The 22,420-nt window shown below is 39.5% G+C and overlaps 1 protein-coding gene across 5 annotated transcripts in view; it reads right to left on the reverse strand.

Annotated features, from left to right (window-relative positions):
• The window catches only part of GFPT1 (glutamine--fructose-6-phosphate transaminase 1), a 69,517-nt gene extending 49,422 nt beyond the window's left edge, over positions 1-20,095 (reverse strand). For all 5 annotated transcript variants that reach the window (XM_061168786.1, XM_061168787.1, XM_061168784.1 and 2 more), the window contains exons 1-3: positions 19,904-20,095; positions 7,123-7,230; positions 4,568-4,675 (exon numbers count right to left, since the gene is read on the reverse strand). In XM_061168786.1, coding sequence (XP_061024769.1) covers positions 4,568-4,675; positions 7,123-7,230; positions 19,904-19,910 — 223 coding nt within the window. In that variant the 5' untranslated portion in view covers positions 19,911-20,095. The remainder of the gene's footprint in view (positions 1-4,567; positions 4,676-7,122; positions 7,231-19,903) is intronic.
• Positions 20,096-22,420: the final 2,325 nt, after the last annotated feature.

Consider the following 22,420-nt stretch of genomic DNA (forward strand, 5'->3'; position numbering starts at 1 on the left):
CCCTCCATGACCTAGCCGTCAGCCTCCTCTCTAGCCTCATCTCCTGCCACTCTCTCCCTCACTTACTGAGCTCTAGCCCCACTGACTTCCAGCTATAAGCAGGCCTAACCCACACTGAATCTACGCACTTGGTGTTCCCTCTGCCTAGAATTCCCTTCTTCAGACAATCACGTGATCTCTGCTCAAATGTCATCTCTACCATACTTTTTCTTCATGGCACTAATCACTACCTAACATTATTTATTGTTTGTCATCTGGCCCTCTCACTAGACAGTAAGCTCCATCTGGGCAGGGAGTTTGCTTATCTTTTCTTTGTCCTAAGGGCTTAGAACAATGGCTGGTATATAATAGGTACTCAATAAATATTCATTTTGTTATTGAATCCTCACAATACAATTAGGTACTGTTAGGTACAACTGTCCCCATTTTATAGATAAAGAAACTGAGGCTTCACGAGGTCACAGAACCTGCCCTAGGTCACAACTAATAGGAAACAGAGACAGGATTTGAACCCAAGAGTGCTTGACTCCAGAACCTAAGACTAAAACCACAATGTATACTCTGCCGTACTATTATAACATTTATGACATGTTGTCTACCTGGCTTCTGCCAGAATTTAAGATCTACAAAGGTAGCAGCTTGTCTTACTATCTTTGAATCGTAAGCACTAAGCTATATAGGACAGATACTCAAACTTTTGTTGGGTAGTTCAATCAATGGATAAAATCATCAATGTATTCTTTTCTGGCTTAACTGTGTTCTGAAAAACTAAGGCAACCTGATAAATGACCTCCAGAAAAGTAAGGATTTCCATTTATTACTACTTAACAGGCAATGCAAGCAGTGAAAACATTCGACTAGTTTTTTGGGTTAACTATAATTAAAAGCAGTATGTGCCCCCACTTGCTGGCAAGAGAAAGTACATTGGAGAAAGCAACAAGAGTCTATAAAATGAACTCATTTCAAATTCACAGTAATTACCATACCTATTTTACTGTTGCCAAAGGAACATTATCTAATGACTAATAAGAAAAAGATCATTGCTATGACAATACGCATATTCCCCGCAAGAAATATTGCATGTTTTATAAATTAATCAGGGTTCCAATCCGGACTCTTCCTATCCACTGTTACTCCATTCTAAAGCCCCTTGTTGAACCTTAAGTCTAGATAACGCTACACTCAGTTTTCTCTCCCCCGCCCGCCGCAAGCTGCCAAGCAACACTGAAGAAAGTCACAAAATTCTGTAAATTGAGTCCATTTCAAGTTCATGGGTAATTATCAAATCTATTTAACTGTTGCCATTTAAGGAACATGTATCCATGTTCCCTATTCACTAAACTGAGAACTCATTCAATTCCCCAACAGCTCATGACATTTTTTATACCCTTTTTAAGCCTCAATCCTACCTATATAGTCCCTCAATCTACCTTACTCAGGTTTCCCCTTCACCTCATAACTCTGTTTTAATTAGCTTTTCTTTTCCCTTTAACTCTTATAAAGGCTAACTCCCTACCTATGCCTTGACTTTCTGAGCTGTAACGCCTCAATAATTTCCTTTCTTGCATCTTCTGTCTTCCCCCCACCCTTATTACTCCCAAGGTTCCTTGCCCTCTGTGTACCTATTCTCAGATGTCATCTTTCTTTTTTTTTTTTTTAATAGTTCAAACATATTTAATTTGCTGGTAATAATGAAACACTCAAATACCTACACCCAGATAACAAGTGTTAACATATAACCATTTGTGCTTTACATCTTTAAGACATAAAATATTAAAAAATCTTTCCTTGTTGTCATGCCCTAGAACAGCAGTCCTCTTCTGCCTTTCCTCTGCCCCCAAACTTCACTGCTTTTACTGCTGACACCATCTAATGTCAGTACCTGCTCCTCTGAGCTTCAATTTTCTCATCTGCAAAATGAGGATGATAATTTCACCTACTTCATGGGTTATGATGAGGACTATACAGAAGGCACTTAGTAGAGTGCCTGGGACACAGAAAGCAATCAATAAATGTTAGCAAGTATTATCAAAGTCAGGAGCAAGCAAAAAGCAATCTAACGGTCTTCTCTGAGATGTCTTCCTTCCCTTTTGTCTTAAGAGGTTAAACACTAAAACTTGCTGGGAATAATAAAATAAACATCACAAATATCGAAATAACCACACTCCGACTTAACAAATGTTAATGTCTAACCATTTATGCTTTAGATCTTGTTTAAACCCTGAAATGTGGGCTTCCCTGGTGGCACAGTGGTTGAGAATCCACTTGCCAATGCAGGGGACACAGGTTCCAGCCCTGGTCCGGGAAGATCCCACATGCCGCAGAGCAACTGAGCCTGTGGGCCACAACTACTGAGCCTGCGCTCTAGAGCCCACGAGCCACAACTGCTGAAGCCCGCGTGCTGCAACTACTGAAGCCCACGCGCCTAGAGCCCGAGCTCCGCAACAGGAGAAGCCGCCGCAGTGGGAGGCCCACGCACCACGGCAAAGGGTAGCCCCCGCTCCTCGCAACTAGAGAAAGCCCACGCGCAGCAACAAAGACCCAACGCAGCCAAAAATAAATAATAAATAAATAAACCCGAAAATGTAAAAAAATGCAGTTGGTGCCTCCTTTTTACCCTGCTCCATCCCTTTCCTCCCCAGAGGATTCACAAGAGCTTTCCCACCTATGCCTTCAAATTTCTATTATGCTACTATACCCATAAATTATAGTGTTCTTTTTTTTTAAATGGTACAATACTTTGCATATCCTTCTCTAGGTTGCTTTTTTCACGCAACATTAAGTTCTCAGAAATTATGCATGTCCCCACATGCAGAACCAGATCCAGTACATGTCTTTCAAAAGCTACACATGGTCATTCACTATCACATACAACTTATTCTAGGTTGCTTCTAAACTTTGCTGCAATGCATCTTATTGTCATGTCTCCTTGTCATAGTGTTTCTTTCGAGTACCTGCCCAAGAGTGGAAGTGCTTGGCCACAAGGTATAGGCATCTCCCATTTATACATTGCCAGATTGCTCTTCCAAGTGATTCATCAAGTGAGTTACAAACTCACCAGCACTGTCTGCAAGTGACCCATTCCAGGAAAGGGGTCACTTTCCTGCAGGAGGAGGCATGTTTCAATATGTTGACATTCAAAGATGGTGATTCTGGTCACAATCTGCCTTTCTAGCCTCCCACTCATCTACCAACAAAGTAGATTAAAAGGACTACCTACCATTCCATCAAACTTGCCTTCCCTATTCTTATCTTTTTCCAAGCTGATCTACTCAGAAGGTCCTCCCTTCTCACCTTCACTGCCCAAATATAATCAGCAGCCATTCCTTACGTATCCCAAGTCTTCCTAACTTGTGGGAACTAGCTCTCCCCTGAATCTTAAACCAATCTGTTTGTTCTCTCCTGTAGAACCTACTATAATCAGCCTGGTAAACAGGATGCAGTACACACATTAGACCAAATATTTATAACCACAGTTTTTGAAGTGTAGTTTTTTGGGTGTCTGCTTTATCCCAAGCTAATCTTACCCACAATACATAAAAAATAAGTACTGATTTAATTTGTTAAGCAAGTACAGTTGACCCTTGAACAACACGGGGGGTTAGGGGTGCTGACCACCAAGCAGTCGAAAATCCGAGTATAACTTATAGTCAGCCCTCTGTGTCCAAGGTTCCACCTCCATGGATTTAACCGACTGTGGATGGTGTAATAATGTAGTATTTACTATTGAAAAAAAATTCGCATATAAGTGGACCTGAGCAGTTCAAACACGTGTTGTTCAAGCATCAATTGTACCGCAAAGCTAAATGTCTGGCTTATGTGAAAATTAAAAATGACTAAATCCATCATTCTCCTCTTCCACCTGCACTTCTTTACAATGATAACGATGGCATCCATTTGAGCAGGTATATAAAAAACCTACTGTTTCCTGGTTTTTTAGAGGATTTTTTAAAATGTTATTTCAATCAATCTACTTCAAAGTTTTTGTTTTGTTTTCAAGTTTCCTGTGAAAAAATAAAATGTATAAACATAATGTAATGAACTAAATACTGTAAAGTATACCCTCTTTAATGGAACATGTACCTCTGGCAACTACTTTATGCCAGGGAAGTAAGAAAATCATGAGGGAAAAATATGATACCTGATTGTATCAGACCTACTAAAAGGTGCAACATCCAGACTGACTACACATCCAAACTCAGCGTTTAGTCCAAAGTGAAGACAACCACCAAGTGACGACACATGAATAAGGGCACCACTGAAAATACCTTTTGTCTTATGAAAGGCCCTTCCTCAGGAATGATGGCTACTTCATTTTAGGATATTAAGCTTGTTCTGAACACAATGTACATAATTAAGTTCCCTCCCTAGTTAATATCATTTTTTGAAACTAAGGGATATTAAAACCAGTACAGATAGTATCAAAACTACTTTTCTTCCCTCCCTTCAACTTTAAGAATCACTATTCTCAAAATGGGCCCCAAAATATGGGAGGAAAAGTAATCTGGTAGGGAAGGGAGAAGGAAGAAAAGAGGAGGGGGTTCAAAAACCAAACTAAGTACATTACTGTGAACTTCTTCATCCAGCGCCTTAACTTTTCCTTTCTTCTTAATGAGCTGGATTTTGCAGGCATTGGCTTCCCAGTCTTTGTCATTGCCTCCATCAATCCCCACACCTAAATCACCAAGAGGTAGAAAAGCAAGATTTAGAAACTGACTACTACTTAGATTATCACTGTAAGGCAAAACTTCTAAGGAAAAAAAATTTTTTTTCATCTAATTAGTTCACTTACTTATCAATTCAAAATTTACTGAAAACCTATTATATGTCAACAACCATGGTAGCTGCTAGAGATAAAAATGAAGAAAACTCAGTTCCTGTTCTTAAATTTCTCAATAGTCTATTGAGAAGACAGACAAGGAAAAAAATAATTACAATACAGTGTGGTTTTAATATAATAAAAGTTATGTGGTTATAATAAAATACTACAGGTTGCAACTGAAGTACAATGGAGAAACAAAGAAGACGGGCACCCACTGCAGAAGCAGGGTAAGGAGAGAATGTCAGGGAACACATCTCTCAAGATTCTACTAAAGTTCCTACGGAATTTGAAAAAGTTACTCTGAAGGTACTGGAAAAGCACTGAGTAGTTTCAAGCAGAGAAATTACATGGCGAAAGAGTTCAGAAAACTCCCTTTGGAAACAGTATAAAGATTGGAGGAGAGAAACAGGAAGAAGAAACCTGCTGTCAGAAGTTACACCTACAGCAAAGCAAAAATGAGGAAGGCCTGAGCTACACAATGGTCATGAAGAGATGGGTGATACTGAGAAGCAGAACTGACTGCAGGTAACGTGAGAAGGCAGGAGACGTCTGGGACACCTCCCAGGCTCAAAGGACTTGCTGAATGACTGACTGTTGATAAAAGAACACAGAAAGAACAGAGTGAAGAGTGGGGTGAGAAATGGAGCGTATTCAGTTCAATTCTGCACATGCAAAGTCTATAATATCGTGGTTTATCCAGGGAGAAATTTCTAGGAGGCAGCTGGAAATACAGGTGTGCAGCACGGGAAATACATCTGGATTGTAAGTCACAACCCTACAGGAGGTTGGGACTTCCCTGGTGGTCCAGTGGTTAAGAATCCGCCTTCCAATGCAGGAGACGTGGCTCCAACCCCTGGTCGGGGAACTAAGATTCCACATGCCGCGGGGCAACTAAACCCACGCACCGCAACTAGAGAGAAGCCCGCAACAAAGCCCACACTCCTCAACAAAGACCCAACGCGGCCAAAATAAAAATTAAAAAAAACAAAAACAAAAACATACAGGAGGTTGATGAAGTCAGAGCTCACCCACGAAAATACAAAATAAGAAAAGTGGGCCTATGAAAGTATCTTGAAGAACATTAATATAAGTAATAGGTGGGAGAAAAGAAGCTCCCAAAGCAGACAGAAAATAATCGGCGTGTTAGGAAGAGAATGAGAAGATGTGCTGTCAGAGAAGCTGAGGAAAGAGAATTTTAAGAACAAAGGAGTTGAGGAATTGACTTTCCATTAACTGAGGAAGAGTCATGGAAGGTAAATGTCCGTTACAACCAGGAATGTTGAGTGTACAGAAAAGAGTTAATATGGCAGGCCCAAGATTGCTATCTTAGAAAGGGCTGCTTGCAAAGTTGGCCATTGGCTGGCATCTGTGAACTTGGATTTCAGGAGGGTTCCCACCACAGTAACTGATTAAGTATGGTTTACTGCACCTACACTGTTGGTGCAAACAATGTGGCTTATGCTGAATGTCTGCTTCCCTTCTAGGAGCCTGGAATTTTGGCACATGTTAGACAGAGGGTATCTACATGACCAGCCCCCAGTGACAGTCTTGGGCACTGAGTTACTAATGAGATTCCCTGGTATACAACATTTCACACATTTTGTCCAATTCACTGGGGGAATTAAGCATATCCTGCATGACTCCACAGGGAGAAAATCCTGAAGCTTATGTCTGCTCTCCTCCAGACTTCACCCCATGCACCTTTTCCCTTTGCTGATTTTGCTTTGTATTCTTTTGTTGTAATAAATCATAGCCATGAGTACAACTATATGCTGAGTCCTCCTAGGGAATCACTGAAACTGGGGATGGTCTTGGGGACCCCTGATACAGTTAAGGGAAGAAGCTGGAGTAGAACATAAAGTTGACAAGAAGTTATTTTTATCTGCTTTGTTGTTTATCTAAGATAGAAGAATCTTGGGCAAGTTCACATGCCAAAAGCATGGAATCCACGGAGAAAAAGAAATTCAAAGTTACAGGAAAGAAAAAAAAATGTACAGAGTAAGGCCTTAAGAACTCTGTTTTATAATGAAAATGCCCCATGTGATTTGTTTTTATAGCAACATTCTTAGCAAAAGAAGATACCCGTAAGAAGCAATATTCTACATAAATGCTAATGCTGCTGAAATTGCATGAACAAACCCTTTAAACATGATAAAAGACAAAAATTCTTCAGATTTTAGATTTACCAGAAACAACAAAATGAACATTATAAAGAATCTAGTAACCTAAAACAAACAAAAAACCCTTTCTACTTATTCAAGAATCATGCAACACCCATAATATTTTTTTAAAGGAAATACCAGCAGAATCATATCCTCTGTACTCCAGTCTCTGAAGGCCTTTGATTAGGGTCTCCAAAATTTCTCGTCTCGTGCGAGGAACATGGTAGTTTAAGTAAGCAAATATACCTGCAAATAAACAAATATTTAATAGAAAATTCTAACTAGAGAATCAACATTGGCATAACTATGACAAAAGTCTTAATTTTCATAATAATGTCTAAGATGTGCAAAAATGTGAAGCTACAGTCCATCTTTAAAAAAGAAAGACTCTTCACTTCAAAGGCAGTGAAACTCTTTCAAAGCGGAATTTCTTGTAAGTATAAAAGACTGAAGCAAATAAGTCAAAATAAATGTTTAGTTTTTTCAAAGAAGTTTATAAGACTGTTCACTTACCTTCCATCACTGACATTATAACAACTAAAATTTAATGCTTCAAAACTAACCAACAAATTTGGGGTTTATGGTGTATATACTGAGCATTATTTTTAAAGGAAAACATTTTCTGAACTAAGTATTTTAAGCAATATATGGATCCTCCAAAACTATACAGATGAAATAATTTTTCATACTTTCAACGACCATGCTATCAATACATTTTAGGAATAAATAACTTATAAATAGCAACGATGTAAAGAATATTCACAATCTAAATAATTCAATCATAGAGAAAAATGGGCTAAAAATATATATAATCATCGTAGGACAAATGGTTTCTCACTTGTTCACCAGATTAGTAAGGGACAAATAACCATAATACATGTTAACAACTCTTGAGAATTCATAGGAAAGGAGCAATCATTTGGAAAAGCAAAACTATAAATAAAGGGACTTGTACAACAAGAACTGATCCAGAAGAGCAAAGAGGCAGTAGAACACAGGTAAAGGAAATCCACATTTCAGGAATAGCAGCATGGAAATTGTCTGAGGTCTTCCATGATTGTGCTTTGGCCAGGCTGGATATAGCTAAAATGTATAAAAAATGAAAATCAAAATATAAAGAAATATAAACTCAAGTTGCTTATTTATGAAAGAACTTTCTTTTTTCTTAACTATCTTACACTATAATGCCACTGATTCTTAAGGGGATTAATTCTGTGGGGCAGAACTCTGGAATGACCAGTTTTCATTTCATTTGAAAAGGTATCTTTATTTCTATAAAGAATTTGGTCTTATCAAAGCATTTCAGCATACAAAAATATCACATAGTTAATATTTGACAAAAAAGCCACCGTAATGTGTATGCTGATCACCATGATGAGTACAGTGCAATTTTCTCAGTCATACCTTTCAAAAAAAAAGGAAATCACATTTTAAAACTAAAATCCAAAACAACCTGAAACAACAGTTTGAACTTTCCCAAAAAACGTAGTACAAGGCCAGACTTATAGAAATCCTATATTCATTCATATTTTTAAAAATTGTAATTGTAAAGATCTATTAAGTTATCATGCACTGTACAAGCATCTCACTTTCACTGCACCACAACACTGCATGAGGTCTGGGGGATTTGTTGTTATTGCTGGTCCTTAATAAAGTATCTGTAATATGAAAAAACTAAACCAATAACCCAACTGTAAATCAACCTTTTATGTGTTCTACCCTTTTCCCCCCATGGGTCACTGACCTTTGATAAAGATTAAATGCACACAGAAAACTATCAGCCCCATATAAGTATTCTATTCGCTCATTAATGGACAATACACAGAATATAAATATTTTCCCAAAATAAAACTTTAATATAAATGCACTAAAAGAGGAACTTCCCTGGTGGTCCAGTGGTTAAGACTCTGCACTTCCACTGCAGGGGGCATGGGTTCAATCCCTGGTAAGGGAACTAAGATCCCGTATGCCGCGCAATGTGGCCAAAAAGAAAAAAGGAAAAAACAACGTGCTAAAAGAACACTGATTCTCAACTAGTCTACTCTCCATCACTGTGATTAGCAACAGCTAAATAATCCGCTAAAGGAGGATACAATCTAATTCATCTGAAAATCACTAACTAATACAACATATTACACTGTCAAAAATTCTTTGCAGGCTGAGGGCTCTGGAAAGCCTTGAAGACGAAGTCCAAATCCCAATAATGCAGCACATCCAGAAAAATTCACTACTAAATCATTTCTCCCTTTTTTTTAAGAAATGTAATTCCTTTTTATTGAGATTTTTTTTATTGAAGTAATACTGGCTTGAACATTATATGTTTCATGTATATAACATTATATTTCTACTTCTATATACCCAGCATACTCTGTTCTCTGTTTCTACATTCTTGTTTTTTTTTTGGTTTGGTTTGTTCATTTAAAGAAATGTAATTCTGGAATTCCCTGGTGATCCAGTGGTTAGGACTCTGTGCTTTCACTGCCGAGGGCGCAGGTTCAATCCCTGGTTGAGGAACTAAGATCCCACAAGCCTTGCGTCGCAGCCAAATAAAAAAAAAAAAAAAAGTAATTCTGATGGTAAAAGTAATACATTCAGAGAATTAAAGATTAAATATAATAATCAAATACCAATTTTTTTAAAACAATTTAAATGCTAATGACAAAAAACAACTGTTTTTAAGACAAGTTATAGACTCAACACATTTTTACAAGAAAATTCAGAGTGATGCAATATTAAATTCACTATCTTCAATACATGTAATTCAACAACAGCCTTCAACTTTGATATTATTTCTAACTTCAATCTCCCTGGTTTACATTGGCTTATTGTGTGAATCTTGAGATCCTGAGTACAATTTTATAGGGAAAGAGGTATTCTCTAAACCAGTATCCCTCTCCAAACAAACTTAAATTTTAACTATTTGATAAACTAATAAAATTCACACTAAACATTTGTTAGCTCATAAAAGTTTCTCGCGCTGAAGAAATCCTGCAAATTCTTTAACTCGTGTCCCCGAAGCTTTCCACTATACCACCCAGCCTCAGCTTCCCCTTCTGCGAAATGAATGGGCTTGACTGAGAGATGGTAAAATAAGTTTCACAATAAGTGCCAACAGGTTTTTAATTGGTACTGGCTCTAGAGAGCACCTCTGAAAAGGATTCAGTGACCCTGTCTCTCATACAGGAAGGAAAGCCATGACTGATTAGCAACTTCTATTACACGGGGAGTCACAGCACAAGGGCCAAATATCTCCTCCCTCTGACGTCTGAGGACACCTGCAGTCCCCTCCAGCTTGATATTCTATGGTTTTTGAGGATTCTTCTTTGATTGCTACAGAGATTGCTACATGCTATGCATTTGGTACTTTTTAATACCTCTACAGACTGTACTCCTCTGGGCCTCAGTTCTTTGTTCTGACAGTTACATGATTTGTTCTGTGTACACTGTATTAGCAAATTAAAGCTAGAAACCTGGTGAAGGGCCTTAGTATTTTCAGAGTATATCATTAAGAATTAATAAAAGCAAAGTAACATATAAAATATGAGGACATTTTTCTACAAAACCATATTATTATCACACCTAAGATAATGCTCTAGTTCATCTAATACAATGTTCATATTCACATTTTCCCTATTAACAAAAATAAATGTCTTTTACAGCTGATTTGTTTATTCTAGAATATAATAAAGGATCACAGCTCACATTTGATTGTTATGTCTCATAAGTCTCTTTGAATCCCTAATGCCCTGTTCTCCTCCAAGACACTGACTTACTGATAAGCCAGGAGCAATTTTCTTGTTGAATTTCTCACCTCTGGCTATGCCTAATTGATTCCACATTGTGTGGTCTAACCAGTTCCTCTATTCCTTGTATTTCCCGCAAACTGGAAGAGAAATCTAAAGGCTTGACTGATTTAGGTTAAAACTGAGGGACAAGAATTATTCACAGCTATGTATGTTTTTTATATTGGCTGGTGACTCCCTATTAGTGATGCTAAGATTCATCACTGCTTTAAGGTAAAGACAAACAGATCACTTAGCCTGTGATATTCTGAAAGCATCCTCACAATACTTTCTAGGACTTCAGATATTGACAGCATTGATTTTAAGACAGTCATATTTTCTTTCTTTGTGGTCCATATATAAATGGTACATTTCCCAATAAGTGGCATCTTAGATTCGATGAAATACCATATATCAATTCCAATTCAAAACCTGCCTTCTCCTTGACAGAGGAAGCACTACTGTTGCCAATAATCATTACTGTCATTTATTTTGGTTCACTATGGGAACAAAGAAAAAGGGAAGGGGAGGAATTGAGGAAGAAGAAGTAGGAGCAATATTTCTCCTTGCATAACTAGGCAGGAACTAAAAGGAATAAAAGGATGACACATGTAGAGAAATTTTCTAAGATCAAAGTAACAGAGCTGGGAGAAGAAAGTTATCCCTGGTTAGGAAAATGAAAGATAAAGAGGTTGAATCTGTCAGTTTTACAGACCAGCGCCTTGAGAGCACAGCTGGCCCACTTGTACAGATTAGTGGGTTATCTGTAATCTTGGGGTAGCTGGGAAAATATAACAGCAAATAATTTGTCAATCAGGCATGCAGGGCATGTTTACCGGGTAGGTATTCATAACTCAAAATGGTGCTTATTAGAGTAGCAATCCCTATTTCAGGTCTTTGATTTGTCTTACCAAACCTCGCAATAAATAGTTCTGCTTAAGGTAACTACAAAAGACTAAAAATCAACTCTCCACCACTCTTCAGTAATTGCTCCAATAACACAAACAGTAGTTGTATGGAGCACAGGAGATTTTCTACTCCCAAATCAGCTTGTGCTTCCAAAGTGCAAATTTTCTTATTAATGTAATACACTTGGAATAAATATCTCCCTAACTGAAGCAAGGACTTGCGCCTACAGGCATCACTCTCAGAAAATGGCAACTTAAATTCAATGACATAAAAGCACTTATGAACACCTTGCTTAACAAGATATTCAGACATGACCTAGATCAAAGACTTGACACACCTGGTTAAAAGCAATCTAGCTGTAGGCAAAGACTATTAAACCTTACTGAAATGAAAACTGAACGCAATTTAGCTGACCAATCAAATTATTAAAGTTCCTATGTCTGGTTGAATTTATGTTCTTACGAATAAAAAATTTTACTTTTTTTGAGGTATAGTTGACTTGCAATATTATATTAGTTTCAAGAAGAAATTTTGCTTTTATATATTTTTTCACTTGACAACTTCAATATTCTGATGAAACCCTAGACATTGGAATTTTTAAGTGCTCAAATTCCTTCTCTAAATTTTATATCTTCTGAAACAGAATCCATCTACAACGCTACTTAAGTTTCATTTAAAAATTTTTTCTTATAACCCAAGTTACAAATTATCATCGTTAAAGATTCAAATTACACAAATCCTACAGAATGAACTGTGAAAAATCTCCTTTTTCTACCTCCACGCAGGAGATAACCACCATTAATCCCACACACACTGTCCCAATCCTTCGGCTATGAATTTTTCTACATATATGAACTCAGATGTACATGGTTTTAGAGGTTTTGGTTCTTTTAAAACATAAATATGATAACATATATATTGCTCTGTAGTTTTTTCTCTTAAGATGCTGGAGGTCTTTCTATGTCAGTACAACCCATCTACCCCAGTCTACTGAAGGTTGCATAATAAAAATAGTCCATAATAGATTTCTCATATTTTACCTAGCCATTTACCTATTTATTGAGGTTTTTCTAACTCTTTGTAATTATAAACAATTCTGCAATTAAGGTTATACACACCAACTATACACTTGCCATAAAACATAGTCAATACTATAATTATAGAGGCACATCCTATAGGTAAGATTCCTTTAAAAGAAGAAATAGGGCTTCCTTGGTGGCGCAGTGGTTGAGAATCTGCCTGCCAATGCAGGAGACACGGGTTCGAGCCCTGGTCTGGGAAGATCCCACACGCCGCAGAGCAACTGGGCCCGTGAGCCACAATTACTGAGCCTGCGTGTCTGGAGCCTGTGCTCCGCAACAAGAGAGGCCGCGACAGTGAGGCCCGCGCACCGCGATGAAGAGTGGCCCCCACTTGCCGCAACGAGAGAAAGCCCTCGCACAGAAACGAAGACCCAACACAGCCATAAATAAATAAATAAATAAAAATTAAAAAAAAAAAAGAATCTCAGTTCTGTAAGTAAATTAATCAGAACATGTGGTTAAAAATCTTTAAAAAAAAAAAAAAAGAAATATTTGAGATAACATTTCCTACAACCCTAAAAACACAAAGAAAAAGTTATATGGAGTGACACATGAGAAATTTCAATTATTTGTGTGCTCTTTTAATTGTTCAAAATCTTTTTCCTATTTACAAAATGCTGGTTCAAGTGTCTCCTACTTTGTTGTAAATACATGGGGCCACTGGAAGGAGCTCTGTAACACTTCTCTCTTGTACATTTAACATCCTGGAACTCACAGCACTGTTTAAACACTGACATCTCTAATTATACACTCCCTCACAGTCTACCTATATCATCATCTTCCCCGAGAAAAGGCATGCACTTTCTGCTCACACACCTTTAAACATTCCATCTCTCCCACTTCTCTCTGATCAATCACATCAGATCACAATTTTTCTTCATGCTGCCAAGCCAGCCCCTCTGGGCCCATTATGCTCTCACCCCTGTGTCCCTGAGCACCCCTATAGTGAAGTCCATCCATTTCACGTCATCCATTCATCTCAGGTCCACTTTCATGGGAGCCCTCCCAACTGCTGACCAATCCTGCTAATTCACTGCTTGTCTAAATTTTACACTTCCCCCAGATACTATTCTAAAGTCTAGAATCTAGACTACTCTCAAACCCCTATTTCTCTCTTCCCAGCCTCTTTCTCATTTTCGGTAGATTCTTCCTTTATAGAATTGAAGCCTTCTTCTTCATCTTAACAGTATAATACCCTATAAGCCTATCCTTCCTTATAGACTGAAAATAGAGAAACATATTCCACACATATTCCCTGAACCAGCCTCTCCTGCTTGTAACTCTTGGTAAGAGATTCCTCAATTTTGTAAATATAGAACTTTTTGTTAACATCAAAATATGCTGAGGATCCTACACAACAGAGGGTTGAATTTTTATTATCCAATGATCTAGATCAACTTTTAGTCAATTTAGAGACAATGCTTAGAGTATGAATCAATCAATGAACACCTGGTATTAATTTCACAGCTTACACATCAGGAACTCAACTTTTCAACTCTACCAAGGACCTAGTTTCACAATACTCTCTTTTGTTGGTATACATGCTCTCCTCAACACAAACTCAAATCCTTCTGCCTTCATATATGTAACTTCTCTAACGATTTCTTTATAGCTAAATGCAATTAACTTGTCTCTGCAATATTAAACATGAATGACCTTTTTCTACTCTTGCAGACTCTGTCCAACGCAATATACCACTTTGGAACTCTTCTGCCTCTAACTACTATTCTTTGGCCTCTTTTCCTGGCACTTTTATTCCTTCTTTCAAACCCACTAGCAGTAGTTCTCAATTTATTTCTGACTCCATTCACTGTTGGGTAAAACGTGCCATCAGTGGTATCTCTCACAGTGCTCTAGTTCTCTACCAGCTGGCAGCATTCCTCAGCTAAGAGTCCTATCCTATCATCTGGAACATTCTTGGCCTAACCAGTCTCAGAATGTCTATTCATTCCACTTGTAGTCTAGAACATGGCAATGAACAAGGACTGTGTATTATCACCCACACCTGTTATATGTGTAGTCACTGTTTCTTCCAATCAGACAGCAATTCCCTGAAGGCAATTCCTTTCTTTTAGTCATCTCTCCAAAAGGCAGAGTGCCAAGTACAAAGTGATCACTTCAAATATCTTCGTTATTTTTTCTTTTACCAACATTTTTTTATTGAAGTATAGTTGACTTACAATGTTGTGTTAATTTCTATTGTACAACAAAGTGATTGTTTCATGTATGTATATATATATAATATCTATATATTGTATATATAGTATCTATATATTATATATATAATATCTTCTAACACTTTCTAGGTACCTAAAATGTACAGTCAAAAATTCCCAAACCACAGAAAGAGAACACTATAATGCAGGATGCTAATTAGGGATGAGGTGAAAAATAGTCTCCATAATTAAAGGTTTAAGAAATACTGGGTTAGGGCTTCCCTGGTTGCACAGTGGTTAAGAATCCACCTGTCAATGCAGGGGACACGGGTTTGAGCCCTGGTCCGGGAAGATCCCACATGCCGCGGAGCAACTAAGCCCGTGAGCCACAACTACTGAGCCTGCGCTCTAGAGCCCACGAGCTACAACTACTGAGCCCGTGTGCCACAACTACTGAAGCCCGCACGCCTAGAGCCCGTGCTCCGCAACAAGAGAAGCCACCGCAATGAGAAGCCCGTGCACCGCAACAAAGAGTAGCCCCTGCTCGCCACAACTAGAGAAAGCCCGCGCACAGCAAAGAAGACCCAACGCAGCCAAAAATAAATAAATAAAATAAATAAATTTATAAATAAATAATAAATGAAAAAATTTTAAAAAAAGAAAAAGAAATACTGGGTTAAACAAAGTTAATGGATTTATTTGTAGAACTTCCTAAAACCTTTAAACTTGTTAATTGAGAATCTCCAAAACCAGAATTTCCCAAACTTATGCGTTACAAAACTCTCTCCCAAAAGGGAACCCTCCAGCACTGTTGGTGGGAATGTAAACTGATACAGCCACTATGGAAAACAGTATGGAGGTTCCTTAAAAAACTAAAAATACGGGCTTCCCTGGTGGCGCAGTGGTTGAGAGTCTGCCTGACAGTGCAGGGGACGCGGGTTCGGGCCCTGGTCTGGGAGGATCCCACATACCGCGGAGCAACTGGGCCCGTGAGCCACAACTACTGAGCCTGCGCGTCTGGAGCCTGTGCTCCGCAACAAGAGAGGCCGCGATAGTGAGAGGCCCGCACACCGCGATGAGGAGTGGCCCCCGCTTGCCGCAACTAGAGAAAGCCCTCGCACAGAAACGAAGACCCAACACAGACAAAAATAAATTAATTAATTAAAAAAAAACAAAACTAAAAACTAAAAATACAACTACCATATGACCCAGCAATCCCATTACTGGGCATATACCCTGAGAAAACCATAATTCAAAAAGAGACATGTACCACAATGTTCATCGCAGCACTATTTACAATAGCCAGGACATGGAACCAACCTAAATGTCCACTGACAGATGAATGGATAAAGAAGATGTGGCACATATATACAATGGAATATTACTCAGCCATAAAAAGAAACGAAATTGAGTTATTTGTAGTGAGGTGGATGGACCTAGAGTCTGTCATACAGAGTGAAGTAAGTCATAAAGAGAAAAACAAATACCGTAAGCTAACACAGATATATGGAATCTAAAAAAAAAAAAAAAAAAAAATGGTACTGATGAACCTAGTTGCAGGGCAGGAATAAAGATGTAGACATAGAGAATGGACTTGAGGACACGGGGTGGGGGGGGAAGCTGGGGCGAAGTGAGAGTAGCATCGACATATATACACTGCCGAATGTAAAATAATTAGCTAGTGGGAAGCAGCAGCATAGCACAGGGAGATCAGCTTGGTGCTTTGCGATGACCTAGAGGGGTGGGACAGGGAGGATGGGAGGGAGGCTCAAGAGGGAGTGGATATGAGGACATATGTATGCATATGGCTGATTCACTTTGGTGTATAACAGAAACTAACACAGTATTGTGAAGCAATTATACTCCAATAAATATTAAAAAAAAAAAAAAAAAAACTCTTTCCCACCTTCTACTGCTCATTACAGGGACCTATTAACTTTCCCCTTTCCAGGGAACACAACTGAGGAAATGCTCATTAAGCAATAATTCTTTTCTTTCACAACTACTTTATACCCAGTATGATTTCTAAGAATATGTTAACACTAATAGTTTTATGATTTATCCTAGAAGCCAATCTTAGCAACCCTCAACTAGCCCCAAAGCTATTACACAGTATAATTACAAAAAAAAATTTAAGGATTCATTTCAGGATATTTTTTAATTGCAGCTCACTTACTGTTTTTAAATATTATCTCATTTACAAAAATATCATTTATATACACCATTGGACCAGAAGGGAATAATCCCACATTTATAAAAAACAGCAAAATCTGTTAAGAGCTGTGCGTAACTTAAGTGAATTGACACTCTCTCACTGAAGCCAAAGGTAAAACAGATTAAAAAGGACAAAGTGTATTCCAAAGAACCAAGAATAAGAGGAAGACAAAATAAATTTAAAAAATAGATACATTATTTTTCTCTGGAAGATTCATAATGCTTACTAGCACATTAAAAGTTCCAAAAAGTCCTGCAATTAAAAAAAAAAAAAAGCCAGCTCAACACTGTTTAGTCTGTTGCTTCTCAAATTTATTTGACCATAAAATCTTTTTTTTTCCCCCTCAGTAACATACTAACATCCCGATACAAGCTGATAAATATCATAACAGTTTTATCAGTATTTCTGATTGGAAAAAGCTATCAAAAAGAATTGTTAGCCCTCGTTCTTCTGCTTCAACATTCTGCCATGTTGAAACGAAATCTTTTAGAAAACCTTGAACCAGCAGCAGGTAATCAGAAAGTAAACCTCTAAATTTTCCCATCTAATCTCATTCCCACTCAATTTCTCTGCCTAGAAATTTTATGTCAATAATTAAGATGTGGGAGGAAAATAAGGACAAACCTTTGTCTTAACAGCTAACTTTCAGAATTTACATTAAAGAGGAGAGAAATTCTGGACCCTATTCCTGGAATCATGTAAAACTAGTCCAGGTTAAAAGCAGGACCTTAGAAATGCCTCAAATACTAGTTCTTTTTTTTTTTTTTTTTTTAACGTCTTTATTGGCGTATAATTGCTTTACAACGGTGTGTTAGTTTCTGCTTTATAACAACGTGAATCAGTTATACATATACATATGTTCCCATAACTAGTTCTTTATTTCTTGTTTATCACCTGTTTCCTCAGCAACATAACATGGTGGAATGGGGATGCTGGCTCTGTGAAAACGCCTAACAACTAATCTCCACCCTAAAAGCCTCACCCTTTTCTGAACCTTTTCTAAACCAGATCCGATTTTTTCTTTTATAGTACTGTACTTTGACTTCCGTTTTTCCTGGAACAAGATAAAGAAATGACCTGCAACCAGAAAGCCAGGTACTTGACTAGGTGCACACCTCATCACTCAGTAACAGTTAATTACCAAACAAGCACACTGGGGATTGCAAATTCATTACCTCACAGCTCCAAACTAAATTATGTCTTTTGCAAAACCACTCTACTACCTAGACACTGCAAAAGTGTAACTGATTCTAAAGTCAGTTCTACCACTAATAATTTCAGCAAGCTATTTATAATTGTTTCTGTTTTTGTGCGGTTTTTTTTTTTAATCTACTCTAAATTTAAACTTGCTCTTCATTTCATAAGCTGAAATTAACATGAAGTTAAATACAGGAAAAATAGACACTAATGAGTACAAGCTACTCCTGCTCAGTTCCTCTTGCAAAAGGCTACAAAGAATGTTTCCCAGGTAGCTTCAATTCTATTACAATCATACTTCCCTTTAAAAAAGTGTTCTTGGAACTTCCCTGGTGGCGCAGTGGTTAAGAATCCACCTGCCAATGCAGGGGACACGGGTTCAAGCCCTGGTCCGGGAAGATCCCACATGCCGCGGAGCAACTAAGCCCGTGTGCCACAACTACTGAGCCCGCGTGCTGCAATTACTGAAGCCCGCGCGCCTAGAGCCTGTGCTCTGCAACAAGAGAAGCCACTGCAATGAGAAGCCCGCGCACCACAACTAAGAGTAGCCCCCGGTCTCCGCAACTAGAGAAAGCCCGCGCGCAGCAACAAAGACCCAACACAGCCAAAAATAAATAAATAAAATAAATAAAAATTTTTTTTAAAGTGTTCTTTCTTCCAGGGGTAAGGTCAGTTGTAAATTTCAATAAGGAAGGTAAGAATTCAATTCTTTTTACTGACAATAGCCAAGTTAATACGAATTTTAGAGCATATCAGTCATTTCAGATATAATTCTGACAATTATAACTTTAACTCACACTTTTAGCTAATTATTAAAACGACTAAGTCTCAACACATGGACTAAAAGGGCCTAACTTTATGTTTTAACTGTTCTAAGTAAAACATTCATTAAATGTAGACCAATATTTCTCATAAGTAAGTGTTTCAAATGGGTGCACATTCAAGTAATAAATGATGTACGATCTCTCTCCACGGTCACTTCCGGGCCCATTCACCAAGGCATTGATTAGCAATGGCTTCTGTTGAGATGGGGGGAGGCAGGAAGTAAGATCATATGAAATGTCATTGTCGTGGCTCTAGCTACAGTTCTATTTTCTGCTGGGCGTGTCCGAAAGAAAGCAACTAAAATTAAATATTTTTTAAAAGGTAAATCCTGGAAGATGCGAGATAAATTCAAGAGACCTCATCTGATGTTCCACAGGTTGCCTCCCTCACCTGCTGGACTCTTTTGAAGTCACTCCCCTCCACCCCTCAGTTCCCTCAGCCCTCGCTCCTTTTCCAACTCAGACAGTGCTCTTCGCTCCTGGTTCCCTTCTCGGCGCAAAGCCTCCTTCGGCCCCCCCAGATCCCCTCTAGGGCCCGCCCTCCTCTCAGGTGCCCTCCTAGGTCCCCGCTCCAGCTCCCAGAGGCCGGCCCCCACCCCCGAGCACCCGCAGGCACCGCGGGACACCCCCCGCCGAACACCCAGACTTCGCACCCTCCACACTCCCGCTCCCGCCGGCTCCACCGGCCTCAGCGACGCCCGCACCGCACCCCAGCACCGCCCCGCAACACGCCCCCCGCCCGCGGCCCCCTTACCGCACATGATGCAGGAGGCACGGCCTGCAGGGCAAGCGGCGAGCGGCTGGCGAGTTCGGGAGAGCACACGAGCCTTTTGGGAGGTCAGCGGGCTTGGGGGCCAGGGGGGCGCCGACACGACTCCCTCACGGATGCAACGTCCAAGGCAACGAGAGCCGCCTCGTCCTCCCGGGCTTGCCAGCAACTGCCGGTGGACCCCGCCCCCCGGCGCGCAGCGCGCCGCCGCCGCCACCGCCACCGCCCGCAGGTCCCATTGGGCCGCGTCCGCGCCGCTCAAGCGCAGGTCCCGCCTCCCCGCACCGCCCCGCCCCGCACCGCCCCGGAGCCCACGCAGGCGCTGGCCTGCTGGCGGCTGAGACGTGGCACCGGCTCGCGGCCGCATCCGCTTGAGGTTCCTGGAGCCGCCCGACCCCCGGGCGCGCAGCGGGAGGCACTGCCCTGCGGGAGGGAAAGAACTCGGCGGCTGGCAGGGAACGATGGAGAGATTAGCAAAGAGGATGGAATTGTTACCAAAGCAAATAGCGTTGGGGCACGCGCCTAATGCAGTCCAAGGCCCCAAGCTCCGGCGCCCCACCAAGCGGGGAGAGAGGAGGAAGAAAGCAGGATGCCTGATCCTGGGGGACAAACAAACAAAGTCAGGGTGGAAAGAGGACATAAGGTTGTAGAAAAATTGTAAAGAATTGAGTGAGGTGAGGGAAGAGAGGTACCAATCAGGTCTGGCCAGTCTTTCTGGTGACAGCGATTCAGTTCTCGACTTAAGCTCTAAGTCAGATTCTTGGCCTCGAAAGCCCTCCGCTCCCCATTCCCACCCCCATCCATTGCCTCCATAACCCCCAGTTTTTTGCAGAGGGGGAGGGGGTCGAATGTAAGGCTCAACTATCCAACACTAGGCGCCTGGGCTTAAGAAACTATGCTGGCCCATACTTCTGATGGCCCACGTCTCAGACAGGAATTGCCTGGATTTAACAGCCTTACATTGGACTCATGAACTACTAATCCTATGAATTAATGCACAAGTCCTGCCAAGAGAGACTTAATCAGAGAGAGATGATGTTTCTGAAAATTTATTACCTGAGCATTTGCTTTAAGAAGATGTAAATGCTATTTTTAGTCAAATGTAGATGGTTATTATAACGCTATTAATGGCCCAAGACTAGAATCAAATAAAAACTTGCCTGACATACAGAACACTGCATGGTCTTCTGATCCCAGATGTCTGGTCTTACCTCACACTACTGCTCTCTTCCTACTCCACCTTTCAGCCGTTTACACTCTAACTACCCTGAATAAGTAGTTTCCCAACGGGTCCAACATTCTCAAATCTTTTGCACATATTGGTTACTCTTTGGGGAATCCCCACCCACCCCATCTCTGCTTAAATGCTACTTCTTGGGGAAAACCCTTTTTGTCTTCCCCCAGAGAGGCTGGAGGACAGTCATTAACCTCTCATTCTTTGAGCTGCCTCCTTTAAAGCAATATGCTTCAATATTTTATGATTTTTTAATATGTTTCCCTACAAAGCTAAGTTTCTTGAGAGTAGAACAAGTCTTCGCATACCCAACACCTGGTATAAACCCTAGCACAAAGTAAGGGATCAAAAATGTTTTTGAAGGAGTGAAAAAAGTCATATGTTCTTAGCAGAATTGACTTTCTATGGCTGGTTATCTGATCAAATGAGCAAAGGGCTTTTCAGCTTTTCTTACAGGGAAAAAGATGCCCTTTTAGCATGTGTTTGGAAAAGATGAAAACGCTAATTCCAAAAGATACACGCACCCCAAGGTTCAAAGCAGCACTATTTACAATAGCCAAAGCATGGAAGCAACCTAAATGTCCGTCGACAGATGCATGGATAAAGAAGATGTGGTATATACATATACAATGGAATACTACTCAGCCATAAAAAAGAATGAAATAAGGCCATTTGCAGCAACATGGATGGTCCTACAGATTATCAAACTAAGTGAAGTCAGACAAAGGCAAATATCACATGATATCACTTATATGTGGAATCTAAAAAAATGATATAAATGAGCTTATTTACAAAACAGAAATAGACTCACAGACATGGAAAACAGCCTATGGTTACCTAAGGGGAAACAGGGGGAGGAATAAATTAGGATTTGGGGATTAACATATACACACTACTATATATAAAATAGATAACCAACAAGAACCTACTGTATGGCACAGGGAACTATATTCAATAACTTGTAATGACCTATAATAGAAAAGAATCTGAAAAAGAATATATATATAAAATTGAATATACATATAAAACTGAATCACTTTGCTGTACACCTGAAACTCACACAACATTGTAAGTCAACTATATATCAATAAAAAGTTGTTTTCAAAAAAAAAAGAGAGAAAGAAAAAGATGCCCTTTTATAAGTGTCCTGAAAGAAAGAAAGGAAAATGTCACATTTAACTAATGAAAGTACTCACCTGAAAGCCCTTTAATATTTCAGGCCCTTAAACAGGTTCCTAAATTACCCAGAGCAAAGTTAAAAAACAGTG

Source organism: Eubalaena glacialis, chromosome 14 (assembly GCF_028564815.1).
Source record: "Eubalaena glacialis isolate mEubGla1 chromosome 14, mEubGla1.1.hap2.+ XY, whole genome shotgun sequence".
In the NCBI taxonomy this organism is placed as follows: Eukaryota; Metazoa; Chordata; class Mammalia; order Artiodactyla; family Balaenidae; genus Eubalaena; species Eubalaena glacialis.